Below are 15683 nucleotides of genomic sequence, written 5' to 3' on the forward strand. Positions count from 1 at the left end.
ACTCAGTAAGACAATGAATGCCATCCACTGTGTAGTCTTGGGTGGCACATTGGCAGAAGGTGGGCACACCCATGACTGAAAACACTGTAGAAAGTGCAGTGTTTTTATTTTTAAACACCAAGAGCAAAGAAAAGATGTCTGGCATTTTTAGTCTATATATAATGCAAAAGGTTTGATTTTTTTTGTTTGTTTTTTGTCATCACAAATGGCCAGTTCCTAGAAATCTGTCTTTCAGTATATCCTAGGAAGTCAGATGAAAGTCCACCTAAGAGAACCGCACAGCAGTAGGTAATCAGAAGCACGGGTTTTCTCTTTTAACGTATTTATTTGTCCAGCCATTTATTCCCTTGGTTCTTTCATCACCGAGTTATCTATTAAATATCTAGAGAAAAAGTTTACAAAGTAACTTAGTACAAGCCCCGCTCTCAAAGAGCAGACAGATAAGAGGCTACAATAAGTCTCCAGAACAGGACCTCTACTCTAAAAGCACACCCTGGCTTTTAAATAAGTCCTGGGAGAAACGAAGACAATGCAAGAAGGTAAGGAAGGTCGTGTCTGAGAAGAGTACAGACCTGAACACATGACTTACTTTGATGAAAGGGGGAAGAAGTCCCAGCAGAAGGAAGAGTGTGCACAGTGCATCAGAAGGGAGAATGGGAGTCTGTGATGATAACGTGTGTGTGTGTGTGTGTGTGTGTGTGTGTGTGTGTGTGTAGGCGGATTCTGACACTGACTTTAATGCAAGCCAGGAATAGGGTCATTAGATATGAAATTCAGCAAGAGACACTAGATGCTTGTGTTGGGTGGTTCTAACCCTCACAGTTCTTAGACAAAAGTGGATGATTCCCTGAGCTTCTGGTTAGGTCCTTAAGCTAGAGGCATTTGTCTGTGTGCCGCCACCTTGAGCAGGTCACTGCTAATCTCTTCTGAGAAACTGAGGCCTCATCTTCAGGACAGTGAGAAACCCTGTAGGGCAGGAATCAGTCAACTGGGTGATGGGTTAGGAATTTAGGGGAGAGTTCTTTGACTACAGCAAGGAAGGGTTGTCTGAGGTTCAACAGGGTGATTAGGAGACCTAGTCAATGGTTCGGATGAGAGGACGGCGGCCCAAAATAAGGAGTTAATGTCATGATGGATGATTGAGGGAAACTCAACAAGCTTTAAACTGAAAAGGGAGAGTTACAGTCTAGCTAAAGCCTGCTTCCTGAGAGACGCACAGCTATGTGTTTAGCGGGTTGTGATTTTGACTCAGAGTGGAAATCGCTGCTTTCTATTCCTAACAGTTTCACTGAGGTATAACCATCATATAGAATTAGACATATTGAATGTACAGTTTGTCTTTGGAGATACACACACACACACACACACACACACACACACACACACACACACACACACACACACATCTGTGAAACTATCGCTGCAGCCGAGAAGTCAGATGTTTTCATCACAAAGGACACCAGACACCTAGGGAGATGTCTGTCCTGAAGCTGGCAGAGGTGGGTGTCCCCCACTTTGTTCACGTGTGCAAGCCTCACCTGAACCCCACGAGGACATTCCTGTTGGTGACAGCTTGTTCCACTTTCCCTCCCACTGGAAACGTCTTCATGAGAGGATCGAAGACCCTCATTCATCACCCCGAAGAGCGATTCAAACCTTCAAAGTTGTGCAATCCTATTGAGTTAAAATTTTACAAGTCCTTGATCAGCCAGGCGTGGGTGAGACATGGACAGGCTGGGTCGGGGGAGAGGGAGGGGCAGAGGGAGAAACATGTGGCCTTCGTCACTTTGCAAATGTGAATGATGTGAACATCTTCAACCACTAACTTACGCGTGTTTCGTGGTTGGTCTTTGAGTTGATAAAACCCATAATGAACAAAACAATCATTTGGATTTTCTCTGATTTTTGTAGCCAAGTTTAAATTATAGTGGGTGACTTTTATTTGGTATTTCTTGTTTGTTTTTGAGAGAGGGTCTCATGTAGACCAGGCTAGCCTTGAATTCCCAGAGATCTACCTACTAGTCTCTGCCTCCCTACTACTGGGATTAAAGGTGTGCACCACCATACCCAGATAAATCCATGTTATTTTTAACTGAAAGAAATATCCTTGTCATAGTAAAACAAGATCTGTTACAAGAGTGTTCCTTAGCCAGGCACTGGGACTCTTGGTACATCTTTACTTCTCCGAGTCCCCCTTTATCCTCTCAAAATTCCTTTCAGAGTTCAAATCCGGTGTTTCTGTGAAGTGTTTGCATTTTAAAGTGTTGGCATACACTAGAGTCTCAATAAATACCTGTCAACCAGACTAATGAGCATTTTAATCCTGAATCCAGGGCAAGGAGATAAATGAGATAGCTTCATTTGCTGTAGTTGTTCGTGGTTGTAGAATCAGAGATGGTCATACATGGAGCTGCCAACTAGAGTCCACACTTAGGGCTCCTTGTCTGGGAACTGCTGGTGAGGTGAAGGCAAGAAGGGAGGGTGGAGCTGCCTCTGGGCAGTGGCTTGCCATTCGTAGGAAAGGCAATCCAGTGGAAGCAGGGTAAAGGCCCACTAACTTAAATTACCTCCCGTAACTTGAACAGACACTCGAGGCTTAGGCGAGAGAGTAGACACCAGCTACCCCGACCCCAACTTTCTGGATAATTGGCTGATTTGCTGGTGACAAAATCTGTACCTCTTTGGCCACTTGCTATTGTATTTGATGCAGAGAGATGGTTTTATCCTAACTTTGGGTTACCTGGAGAGGGTTAACCACACAAATATTGCGTTCTGACATGTTTACCAGATGTTCCAGGAAGGCCTAAGAACAGGAGCAGGAAAATAAAGAACTTATGGGAGCGGGGTGCAGGTGAACAGGTACAGTGTCCAGAAATCCAATGTATTCTTTCTGTTCATGGGCCTGAGAAACATGGGGAGACTCAGCTCCTTCCATTACATTTCAGTGCTGGGAACAGAGTGAACACATCTTGACTCTCACTTTGCAGTAAGTTTGCTTCTTTATTTTGTTTTGGTTTGCTTTTGAGACAAAGTCTCACTGTGTAGCCCTGCCTGGCCTAGAACTGGTCGCAAATTCATAGAGATCTGTCTGCCTCTTTCTCCTGAGTGCTGGAATTAAAGGTATGTGTCATCTCACCTAGCTAGTAAGTCAATTTTAGGCTTCAGATAAATCAGCTCAAGATTTATAACATCTATTAAAAATGTAGTGAAATTTCCCCGATGATAATAGTTGGTATTTTAAAAAAATAGATCACTGTCCCTTTTTCATATTTCATTATACATAGGGCAATATGTAAAGAGCTGTGGCCAATCAACAAGAAACACAAGTACATACCAAGTGTTTACAATGTTCCAAGTCTGCGCTTCTCTATGCAGCCTCTCATTTCCCAGGAATGATTGTTCAGTCCTCTGATAAGGTGCCTAAAGGGAGGAATTATTTTTATCCTCCTTGTAGAGATGAAGAAGCGACATATGAAAAGCAGCAGCTACTGCCTGGCAAAGTTCCAATTTGACCAAGTTTGTTTCCTGAGTGGGTCCTGGGGTCCTAAGAGATCCTGCTCAAAGAGCCCAGCTACAACAGGGTGGGGCAGTTCTCCTGAACTGGGTTCCATCCCCTTCCTCTTGGTCCTCCACAGTGACAGATGTGGTTAACCCTCTCCCCTGGCCCATTCTCTCTGCCATCCCAGGGCTTGGGGATTTGGACAATTAACCAGGCTGCAGTTCATTATGTCTAAGGGATACTGCCTGTGTTTGCCTTCCAATATCTCGACCAAGGTCTGTATTCTTTCACACACATTTCATATATAATGAAAGCTTATGATCAAACGCATCTTCCCAAGTGTCAGCAGATGCCAATAACAGAAGATGAGTTACCGGATGACTACATTCATTGGAAAGTCAAAATAGGCAAGTTTACAGAGCTATAACAAGTCTCTGTCAGTGATTAGCCAGCTGGACAAGAGCCTAGGTGACATGGAGAATGACAGCTAAGGCGTGTGGGGTTTCTTTTTGGTGTAGTGGAATGTTGTATAATCGATCATGATGTTGGTTATGTATCTGTTTGAGCACTCCCAAGTCATTGAGTTGCACAAGTTAAATCAGTGAATTACACATCGAGTACACAGTACAGCTGTTAAAAACAAGCAAATACAACCTGAAAAATAAAGCATTCTATCTCTTTCTATCTAAGAATTCATTTAACGTTATTACTTCCATTTTTGACTAGAGAGTCTGCTAGACATGAGATACAATGGGGGGTGGGGTGGGAAGCTGACCCAGGAACCATCAGGACCCAGCAGGGAAAAGCAGCCAGCACTGCGTGCAGTGTGCAAGGAGAGAAGGGACCCCAGCCTAGTAGAGCCCAAAATCGTAAGGGAGTTGAATGAGGAAAATCCCTAGATGAGTGGTTCTCAACTTGTAGGTTGCAACCCCCCAAACTGCGGGAAAACACAGATATTTACAGTATGATTCCTAACAGCAGCAAAATTCCAGTTATGAAGTAGCAACAAAAATAATTTTATGGTTGGGGGCCACCACAATATGAGGTCACAGCGTTAGGAAGGTTGAGAACCACTCCCTAGACAGTAGAGTCGGATATGAGCGGGGATAACCACTGGCGGAAGTTTGGAAAAATGAGAAGGCAGGCCTTTGTTTGCATGCTGGGAAGATCCATCATGTGTGGAAGGACCAAGAAAGCCAAGCAGATGGTAATGACTGCATCCGTTCTTTTCTGGGCCTTACTTCTGTGCCATGAAGAGGCGAGGTGAGTAGTTCTCAAGCATGGCTTTTAGAAGCAGCCCGACTTCACCCCAGAGATAACTGTACTCAGTGCTTGTGGCATCGGGATTGATTTTTCTGTTTTTTTTTTTTTTTTTTTTTTTTTTTTTTTTTTTAGTTACAGATGATTATTTTCAAATCTGATCTGCCCATTTAGTGTTTTCTCTGAGTCAGGGAGCAGAGACCTTCAGAGGCTTCACAATACCTTGCTTAGCAGCCACCTTTGTAGGGGGCCTCGGCAGCAGCCATTGCTGTCTCGCTTAGCCTCGTCTGCTTCGTTGGCAGCCATGTCAGCTTGGTCTCACGGCGCTTTGCTAACTTACGGCTTCTGGGTCCTCTTGGCTGTTCCCTCAGCAAGAGATGCTCGAGGAATAACCCACTGGAATTTGACTGCATTTGACTCATTTCTTTTGGATTTCTTCCACGTGTGTGTGTGTGTGTGTGTGTAGGTGTGTGTGTGTGTGTAGGTGTGTGTGTGTGCAGTTCGGGCTTTCCTCTGAGAGGACAGTCCAGTTTATCTGCTGAGCATTCCTCTCGGGAAGGAACAAAGACTTCATTTCCCACTCAGAAACAAATATGAAAGGACAAAGATGGTCCTGGCTTTTCGGGGTATATAATCAATAATACTTTCAAAACTAGGATTGCACCGCACACCCGTCACCCCCGCAGCCAGGAGGTGGAGGTTAAAGAACCAACAGTTCAAGAACACCCTTGAAGACACACTACGTCTGAGGTCAGCCTGGTTTCCATGGGACCCTGACTCAAGAAAGCCGACAAGGAAAACCCTGGGAACTGAAGATATGGTACAGTACTGAATAGGACAAGAGTTTCAGGGTTCGTTAGGTTCAGGCTAGAGGAGACAACAGAACATAAGCAAGGACTGAGAGTAGTGAGATTCCCATTATAGCATGGAATGGATGATTTGAAAGAAACAAGACAGGCGAACCAATATCCAGTCATGAAGCTCCCTAGATTGGCTGGGTAGGCAGCGTCTCTTGGAGGGGGTGACACACCCAGAAGCCTGAGTAAGGACTGGCCTTAGGAAGTCTATGAGTAAGAGCACTGGCTGCTTTTCCAGAGGTCCTGAGTTCAATTCCTAGCAACTACATGGTGTCTCACAACCATCCGTAATGAGATCTGGTGCCCTCTTCTGGTGTGCAGGCGTATGAGCAGATAGAAAGCTGGGTACATAAAATAAATAAATAAATCTAAAAAAAAAGTCTATGACAAGAACGTTACTGGCAATGTGTGTATGTGTTGTATGTAAGTTCCTAGTAGTACGAATGCATGTGCGCGCGCGTGCGCGCGCGCGCACACACACACACACACACACACATTGTTGATGCTTCAAGGAAGAGATAGTGGAAACAATAGAAGAAAAATAAGAAGTCCCTTACTAAAACATGGAATCAAGCCGGGTGGTGGTGGTACATGCTTTTAATCCCACTCAGGGAGGCAGGCAGATTTCTGTGAGTTTGAAAGCAGCCTGGTCTACAGAATGAGTTCCAGGACAGTCAGACCTATACAGACCCTGTCTCGAAAAAAAAAACCAAAACCAAAGCAAAAACGAAAGACATGGAATCAATGATACGAAGTGGATGACACATTAAGAAAAATGAGTTCTTTATATAGGAAATACTTAAATGTGTTTTTGTGCAGTGATATTTTATTTATCCTTATATGTTCAACTTCAAGGATACTGAGTGGCACTTAGCAGTTGTGTTATCAATGAAATCAATAGAAGAGAGATTGAAAGGAAGGGGTAGTTGAATGTTTCTGAGAAAATGAGCAGTGAGGGAATCCACAGCATGCAGAAGGAGAGGGACCTCTGAGGTACAGAGAGGAGTCGGAAGCAGAGCAAAGTATCGGGACAAGATGTAGAGTCCCCTCCTAATAGCTGGAGACTTTGCTGGGGAGGAGGAGGAGGCTGTTGGACGAATGAAGGTCAGCTGCCCGTGGCTCAGACTTGCAAGGATCGCTGTGGGTTTGAACACCCAGGCAAGACTGCATACCAGGTAACCACGGCAGTGCCAAGGGCCATGGCTGAAGGATGGTGTAGATTTCTAGCAGGTTCCATCCCATGTAGGTAGTTCACAGGCAATCTGCAGTGGGCAGCTCAAGGAAACACACTGATGTGGAAGTCAAGAAGGAGCTCGAAGATAAGAAGAAAAGGGAACAAGGCAATAAATCTCCAAAGAGCCTGAAGCTAGAAGACTGGGGGAGAGAACTTCAAGTGTGTGTGTGTGTGTGTGTGTGTGTGTGTGTGTGTGTGTGTGTGTGTGTGTGTGATTTCCTAGTTTCTCTGTAGTTACACACTGTGCAAACTAGAGTGCTTTACAATTTAACAGTTGCTACCTGTTAGTCCGTAGACACTTCCCGAAGAAAGAAAGAACGAACTTCCACAGTTTCATCGAATCCTCATAGCATCCCTGTCTTATTGATAAGAAACATGAGGCTTACTGAGGTTAAACACATTGCTCATGTTTTTTTTCTAATTAGGAAAAAGAAACCGCATCTGGCCAATAAAGCTTAAGCCCCACACTGATATAAATATTATTCTGGTTGTACAACAACATTTGACTCCCGCATCCTTTTCTTGTGGGCTGATAACCCGGGGCTAGTTCTGTCAGCTCATTGGGCATTGCAGGATGAAGTCCAAGTTTCCTACAGTGACTCACGAGGCGGGTCAGAGTCCAAACCCACACACTCCTCTGTGGACACAAGCTCCCACACCATGTGCTCCTGCTGGTCTCAACTGTTTTCCTTCTCTGAATGCAGCTGGGCAGCTTTTGTGTACCGTGCTGCCTGGGGGTGGCATGCCCTTCGTCCTTTTCTCTTCCTGCCTGACTCCTTTGAGACCTTCACAGCTGAAGGTCGCCATCACCTGAGTCCTTGTCCCAGCTCAAGAAAATGGGAAGGCGTGGGCTTTCATCTTTGCAGATCACTATGACATTTCCTATTGCACCGATTGCCATGGAGCTGTTGACTGCTCTTCCTGCTCCTTCTACAAGCCCATAGTTCCTGTCCTTTTGGTTTAGTGTTTCGCCACTTTGTTTCTTGTTTGTTTTTGAGACAAGGTCTCACTGGGTAACCCAGACAGGCCTTAAACTTGTGGCAATCTTCCATGCCTAACTTAATGAGGAATTGGGCTTTTTTTTTTTTTTCCATTACTGGGAATTGAACCTTTTTCCTGTGATACAAGTGATCTTTCATTGAGCTACATCTCCAGCCCTTACCATCTTGACAGACCTAGAAAAAAAAAAAAAGAAAGAAAGAAAATGGTTTTGATAACGTTGATGATGGACATTGGTTTCACCCCAAGAACTCCTGTGTATACCCCTGAAGCCAGATCTTATACTCAGAGCATCTTTTCAGTCTCTGGTTGAGAGGGCAAAATGGCCACAAAGTTTTAAATATAGTCAACAAACTCAAGATATCTGTGGCTATCAATGATGCAACTGCCATTCTATTAAATTCTAATACTTTCATATTTACCAAATTGAAGCAATTACGCAGTTGCTTTATATTAGTTGTGGTGTCATTAAGTTAAGGTGAGTCACTCAGAGCAGAGGCCAAGATTTCACCCTCTTGGTTAGAAGACTGGGCATGAGTCTCCTTTCTGTTTCTTTGTATGTAAAACAGCAGCAAAAGGCAGGCTCCCATACACTCCGGGAGGCCAAGTAACAGCATGGTTGTGAAAATCCCTTTAAAAATTGTGACATGTTGAAGGGGTGGAAATATGGTGGTCCTCTTCCCCAGCGTGCTGAAGGAACTTTCTAGAATGCGTACCCCGCTGGGTTCACCTGGAAATGCTGCTGGTTTAGGGACCCACCAGCTGGCTAGGGACATCACAGCAGGAAAGTTCTGCAGCAGGATCTTCAGGAAACAGGAACGAATCCTAGAGAAAGAAAGGGAAATGCACGCCAAACTTCACAGACTGCTTGAAAGATGAAAAATTAACCCGGCGCCGTTGGGGGTGGAAGTGTGAATGGCGGTGCGGGACGCCGGGTCTTAAACGTCCGGACACTTTTCCTTCCCTAAAGCCATTTTAGTCAAAGGTCATGTGTGTGTCCTGTCAAAGGCCAGCTTCCAATGGAATCACTGTCCCCCGGGGATAGCGGCCCCCTGACTCCATCTGCCTTGGAGAAATCCCAAAAGCAAACGGCCCAGCGCAAACAAGCGCAGTCAGGAGTCGCGGTCCCGGGCTCAGCTCCCAGGTCCCCGGGCCACAGCCGAGGCCGTGTCCGCAGCGCCCTGGCTGGAGCGAGGCACCCGGACGCCGCCGCCGCAGCATGAGCCGCCACGCCGATCGGGTAGGGTAGGCGCCCCTCTCTGCGCGTGCTCCATGGCTGGGGCTCCCGGGTCACGGCGGCTGCACGGTGCAGCGAGGGGCAAACCCTTGCAAAGGGGCCTCCGCAGCAGCCGGAAAAAACAAAACAAAACAAAAACGTCCCCGGCTCGGGCTGCCTTCCCGTGCCCTCAGCTGGACCGAGTTCCAGGCTTACAAACGCGGAGCTAATTTTGAGCTGTCGTTGCCAGAGTGTGTTTGGCTTTGCAAATGCGTATCTCGTTTCTGGAAAACAAGCCGGTGTAAGTTGCAGAGAGGGGCCGGGGACGAGTCTCAGCTCACCCACGGCTCGCGCCCGCGAGGGAGCGAGCCCCTTTGGCCAGAGCCAGCCGCAGGGGGCTCTCAGTGAGCTCTGCCCTTCTGGGACAGCTAGCCTCCTGGCCTTCTTGTTTATGACTTGTTGGACAAGCGCTTGGCCAGGCTGGGGAGCATTAAAGCCATCTATCCCAGGAGCGTTCTCTGTGCTCCTTCTTACCCTTGCTTCCAGGAGACAGACCATTTTCCGAGTGGGAAAGCCCCTTCCCTGAAGCCGGGTCCCAGCATCCAGACTGCCTGCCCTTTTGTACTTTTTTTTATTTGAACAAGCCTTTCGGATAGACCTGGCTGCTTTGGGTTAAGATTAGAGGGCCCGGCTCTCCACTGATCACCGGTGCTTTTGGTCTGGACTTGGAAGTCTCCAAGGGCAGAGCAGGTGGGCCGCAAGGAGCGGTGGTAACGGGTTTTAGAGAAGGCGGTTTTCGCGCTGGTTTCATCTGAACAGGTTAACCCAGGGGCCATTCATTTCTCCCCGACAAAGGGGACGAAAACAAAAGCCCCTTTCGTGCTCAGCGGGACTCAGAGAGAGCCCTTTTCTGGGATTTGTTTACGTATTTGCAACATGCCCAAGTCCACCAGACTAGGAGGTTTTCTGCACTTCTTCAGGTATTTTCTGAACTTTACAGTCCTTCCCAGAGGTCGCCTCTAGCGCTGCTGTTTCCCTCTTGAAAGAGTGGGTGACAAGATCTGGCTGTCCTTATTTCCTACCTGTCCCTTCATACCTAGTCAGGAGCCTTGGTCCTCCACTCTGAAGACGACCTTTTGTTGAGGGCCACCAAAGGCCTCTTTGCACCAAAAACTGCAGCGAATTTTAAAGTCCTCTTCTTCAGGCTCTTGGGGCCATTTTGAATAGTTGGCCATTTGCTCTCTTGTGTTTGGACTCTTAGATTCATTCCGTAATACCCACCCCTCCTTGTTCTCCTCTACCCTTTTGAAAGTCACCATGTATTGCCTTAAAGGGCCTCACTTTAGAGCTGTTAGTGTGCACCTCTGGCCTCTCCTTGACTGTCTTCCTATGCCGTCCTGTAGACTACCTCATCCCATCCACTCCAAGAGCTTCAACCACTGCGGACACATATGATGTCAGTAGCAAGGCCTTTCTCCTAAAACATCTCCAATTACATGTCCCACAAAGCATCGTGAAATCAAAATGTTCAAAACCGAATCTGTCTTCTCTGTTCTCCCAGCTCTGTTCTTCTGTGCTAATGGCATCCCCATCGTGCTCGGACACGGAAGAATCCCTTCGGTGACTTGCTGTCTTCTCTGCCTTTCCTTTCTTCCTGTCTTCCTATTGGACGAAGTTCCTATAGGCTCCTTCTTGTTCCTATGCCCAATCTGTGTCTTTACCTATACTAGTTCCTGGTCTCAGTGCTGTCACAAAATATCTGACAACTTAAGGATGGAGGATTTATTTGGGTGCACTGTGAGAGGGCATAGTGTCCATTATAATGGGAAGGCTGGTGCTGGGAGTCTGAGGTGGGTGGTCACATTGTCTACTGTAGTTAGGAAGCCAGATGTGGGTGGGGGTCCTGCTAAAGCTGAATACTGGGACTCAGCTAGATTTTTCTTTTCCCCCTTTTCAGTCTGGGACCACAGCCCATGGGATAGAGTTGCTCATATTCAGGGTGGATACATGGTTTCCCTTCCGCTCTGGAGACACAGTCCTTGACATTCACAGGTGTGCCTTTTACATGATCCTAAACTCAATCAACTTGATCATGCCACCTGAACTCCATATTGTGTCAGGCAGTGTTCCTAAAATGCAACATGGTCATAGACATGCTTTTTGAGATGTTTTTAGTGAATTTTTGTATTTTCCTTTTAAGAATGATGTTGGTATGTATAGGTCCTCCACAACTTACCTTTTACCTTATCCTTGCTCTCCTACCTTACCAACTCATCCCCTATCCGTATTTCACAAACCATTTTGCACATTTTACATACACTGTGTACAAAGTAGGCAAATCAGACTATCACCCCCCCAGCCCACCCCCTCAGTATCTAGCCTCATTTTTTTTTTTTTTAAAGTGGCTCAGCCAGTACCCACCTTTTCTTGGAAACTTCCCAGACCATCTATCTGCTCCTCTTCCAGAATGGGATAGCAACCTTGCCATGTTCTCCCAAAACTTCCTTTTCTCTCATTATCAGTCCTTACAATTCTTTATTGTGGCGTTCTAGTTATCTGCCCCTCGGTAGATGATAAATACCCACAGGACACAGAACAACTGCTTTTGTCTCAGTATTACTTTTGTCCTAGGATCTTTAAGTCCTAATGTCCAGTGTCTCATTTGGGACGCTTCCTGAATTCTTGTGATTGATTTTTCTTTCCTGCTTGCCCTCCCTTCCTCCTCTCCCTTCCCCTCGCTCACTTCCCTCCCTTCCCTTCCCTTCCCCTCTCCTCTCCTCTCCTCTCCTCTCCTCTCCTCTCCTCTCCTCTCCCCTCCCCTCCCCTCCTCCCCCCTCCCCTCCCCTCCCCTCCCCTCCCCTCCCCTCCCCTCTCCTCCCCTCCCCTCCCCTCTCCTCCCCTCCCCTCCACTCTGGTTCTCATGTATCCCAGACTGGCTTCAAACTTGCAATACCATTGATGGACTTCTGATCCTGCAGTCTGTACTCCCTGACTGCTGGGATCGCAGGTGTGCATCACCACACTTAACTTTATGTAACACTGGGGACTGAATCCGGGACTTCATGATTGCAAGGCAGGCATTTTACCTGGGGCTGTATTCGCTAGCCCCACAATTCTTGTGAATTCTTGTTGGAAAAGAAAAAAAAAAGTAACAAAAAAAAGTGTGTGTGTGTATGTGTGTGTGTGTGTGTGTGTGTGTGTGTCTGTCTGTCTGTCTATGTGTACATAGGAGAACAACTTTGTGGAGTCAGTTCTCTTCTTCCATTCTCACATGGGTTTTGGGGCTTGAACTCACATCGTCAGGCTTGTGTAGCAAGTACCGTTATCATGGACTCATCTTGCTAACAGCTATTTTGTGAATTCGTATGCAGTGCTTAAGAATGAGTATTCTGTTCAGGCACTGGGTTAGATGAGAGAAATACAAAAGCTTATGTGAATTTTTTTCTATGACACAGTAGGATAAAGAATAAAGATTCACAGGAAAAGCCAGGGTCTTCCAATTATTTTAAATAAGAAGGGTTTAGAATTTCTGGGTATTTGAGATAATGTTTCAAGTCTCTACTGTGTGATCCACTTCTGAACTGGTAGGCTTTTCCTATCCCAGCAGCTATCCTATCCATCCCCAGGCACTACAGGCTTTGGTAATTTTGCCTCTGTTGACTATGAAAGCAAAGAAATCCTCCTTGGGCTGCAACCCAGCAGGACACAAGGACACTGAAAGAGAAGGCACTTGGGACTCAGAATGACCAGAGAGGAAGATCTCCAAAAGCTCTCTAGAGAATGATAGAGACTTTGGGAGGCTGCAAGTGAGAAAATGTGGTTCTGATTTTCGAGAGAACTATGCATTTGGAAACTCTGAGAGGTGAATGGTGATTGCGTTCTATAGGGAGTTATTTAGACTTTAAGCTTTTCTTAAGCTCTTTGGGGCCATGGTTCTTTTGAGGTTTGGATGCACATTACTCTTCTTCGGAAAAAAATGCACAAAAGACTACACACAGCATTTTGCATAAACTTTTAGGGGGTTCATCCAAGTCTGTCCTTCAATACCCTTGAGTTGTTAAGGACTTCTGACTGAAATACCTTTAATCAAAGGGCTAATTAATTCAGTGGATATTTGGGAGAAGGGAGTAGGTGGAGGTTAGGAGCCAGCATAATCAAATTATGCATGTTCTCTGTTTTGAGAGGATCCTGTGTAATGTGTGCTAATGACCATGAACTTGGAGTCCTAGGACCTGGGCTCACGTCTCTGCTCTGGCAATCACTAGTTGTGTAACTTTCCCTCTGAATGGTTATTTCATTCTCCAATTTTTAAAAGGATAGTTGGAATTTTAGCTAAAGTGAAGCATTTGAAAACATGTGGACTGCGCTATATTTAAAAATAAGAAGGGAATGGTGGGAAGAAGAGGAAGATCGAGAAGGGGAGGAAGATGAAGGAGCAGATATTTAGAGAGGGATGAGATGGAGAGAGAACAGACAAGAACAGTTTGGGAGAGAAGTGGTGCCTTCATGTGCTTAATGCTTAGAGATTTAATCTGGCAGTGAAGTTAATAGCAAGATGCTGCTTCTAAAATTAAAGTTAGGTTTTAAAAAAAAGAAGTCTAGAGTATCAAACAGAAGATGAGAGCCGTTTTTCTCTGTGTTCTTCAACCTTCAGAACACTGCATCTCGATTTCAATGCTACACGTTAAGTTATTAGCAATTGCTGTTGGAGAATCCACCGTGTATTGTAAAAGGCAGGCCTGATCATGTGGAGTTTGCAAGGCAGACGTTCCGGGCAAGGAACAGATGGCTTTAATTTGATGTTATACTTTGACAGAGGAAACCGGAGTTCTGATGGAACTACATGAGAAGGAGTATTTAATCCAGACTTAATGGGACAGGGTAAGCTGTAGAATCGATATCTGTCTACACTGAGATTCAAAAGCTGAGCAGGGACAATTCATTGTAATTCAGCCTTTGCTGGGTGCCATGTGCCCTGATTTCCTGGTGCAGTTCTAGAGGGTGGCTGTTTCTTCCCAGTAGCTGGCATGTGCAAGAGAATCCTCATTTCAACCAAACGTTTTATGATCATCCATCTCCTTGATATAATTTGCCTACTTGATTCCCTGATATATATTTTTTGAGAGCCCACAAGGTATTTTATGCTCACTATTTGTTACTCCCAGAGTAGACCCGGCACCTGAATGCTACTGTGTTTTCCTATGGCACCTCCTCCACCAGGAATAAATAACCTTCCTTCCTGAATCCTATGTTCTCACTGAAAAGACGCCGTTTCCTCAAGTCCTAACCTGAGTCACTCCATGGCCTTTATCAAGATGTCCTTCCTCTTCCTCCTCCCACTTCCCAGTCCTCTACCACTCCTCCTCCTCTTCCTCCATCTCCTCTTCCTCCTTTTTCTTAAGCCTGTTTAAATACGGTCAGTTGCATTATAATCTTGAGTATATAGTTATTTTTTATATTTATGTAAGTCACTTCCCTAAATTCCTATCTTCTAGAAGTCCAGGGCTATGATCTGTGATCACTTCCATAACCCAGCAGAGTGAATGGTGATTTGTCTAAAGCAAGTCTTTCATATGGAAACTTTTATTTATTAAAAATGGCTATATTTTGTCGGCGAGATGGCTCAGCAGTTGAGAGGACTTGCTCTTGTGGAGGACCCGAATTGGGTTCCTAGCACTCATATGGCAGCTGACGATCATCAATAATTCAGGTTCCAGCACATCCAGTGTCCTCTTCGGTTCTCCACAGGCTCCAGGCACACATGTGGTACACATACATATACACAGGCAAAAAACCCATACACATAAAATACAATAAATAAATCTAAACCCAGCCATATTTTATTGTATAGGCAATACATACACTGTCTAGAAAGAGATAAATGAAAGAAAGTATAAAGAAGGAGCAAAGCAAATAGTCTAACGTCATAGTGCCCAGAGATAAGCATCAGGAGCCATGGGTGAACAGCCCTTCTAAATTCTTTTGTGCACTTGTATGTTAAAACGGGAGTCATGCTTGTCGTTCTGCAACCTGTTTGGCACGTAAGAACAAACCCTGTGCCATTATTGGTTCTTTACAAATGTGGTCTTTAGTGAGTGAGATTGTATCCCATTCTATAGCTATCTCATTTCTTTAGTGAATTTCCATAGCTGGGCATTAAAATATCTGCAGGTTTTTTTTTTTTTTTTTTTTTGGTTTTTCGAGACAGGGTTTCTCTGTGTAGCTTTGCGCCTTTCCTGGAACTCACTTGGTAGCCCAGGCTGGCCTCGAACTCACAGAGATCCGCCTGGCTCTGCCTCCCGAGTGCTGGGATTAAAGGCGTGCGCCACCAACGCCCGGCTCGGTTGTTTTTTTTTTTTATGCAGCATGTAATGCAGTGATTAACTCCATGAAACATGCACCTCTGCAACCATTCTATATGAAACATTGACAGTTTCTAAAATGACAAATATAGTTAATGACTGAAGAGAGTGTGTTGAATTGTTAAGGAAACATGATTTTTTTTAGAGGCCCTCTGACTTATTTTTTTCATTTTTATTTTGGAATTTTTTAGCTTATTAATTTTGTTATATATTGGCTAAATCTGAGAGTTTCTGCACCTATGTTTTTATACCCATA

General features: G+C 45.2%; 1 protein-coding gene and 1 long non-coding RNA gene across 5 annotated transcripts in view; one reads left to right on the top strand and one right to left on the bottom strand.

Annotated features, from left to right (window-relative positions):
* Positions 1–7893: 7893 nt before the first annotated feature.
* Positions 7894–9687, bottom strand: LOC121824526 (uncharacterized). Its single transcript, XR_013046321.1, has 3 exons — positions 9600–9687; positions 8566–8674; positions 7894–8025 (listed from the first exon to the last, which is right to left on the bottom strand). It is a non-coding gene; the product is annotated as an uncharacterized LOC121824526 (long non-coding RNA).
* The window catches only part of Enpp2 (ectonucleotide pyrophosphatase/phosphodiesterase 2), a 113725-nt gene continuing 106781 nt past the window's right edge, over positions 8740–15683 (top strand). For 3 of the 4 annotated variants that reach the window (XM_076555769.1, XM_076555772.1, XM_076555770.1), the window contains exon 1: positions 8749–9089. In XM_076555769.1, the coding sequence (XP_076411884.1) occupies positions 9069–9089 (21 nt within the window). In that variant the 5' untranslated portion in view covers positions 8749–9068. Of the gene's footprint in view, positions 9090–15683 lie in introns of all 4 variants that reach the window. The other variant, XM_076555773.1, reaches the window with a different exon arrangement.

Source organism: Peromyscus maniculatus, chromosome 20, assembly GCF_049852395.1.
Source record: "Peromyscus maniculatus bairdii isolate BWxNUB_F1_BW_parent chromosome 20, HU_Pman_BW_mat_3.1, whole genome shotgun sequence".
NCBI classification, from domain to species: domain Eukaryota; kingdom Metazoa; phylum Chordata; class Mammalia; order Rodentia; family Cricetidae; genus Peromyscus; species Peromyscus maniculatus.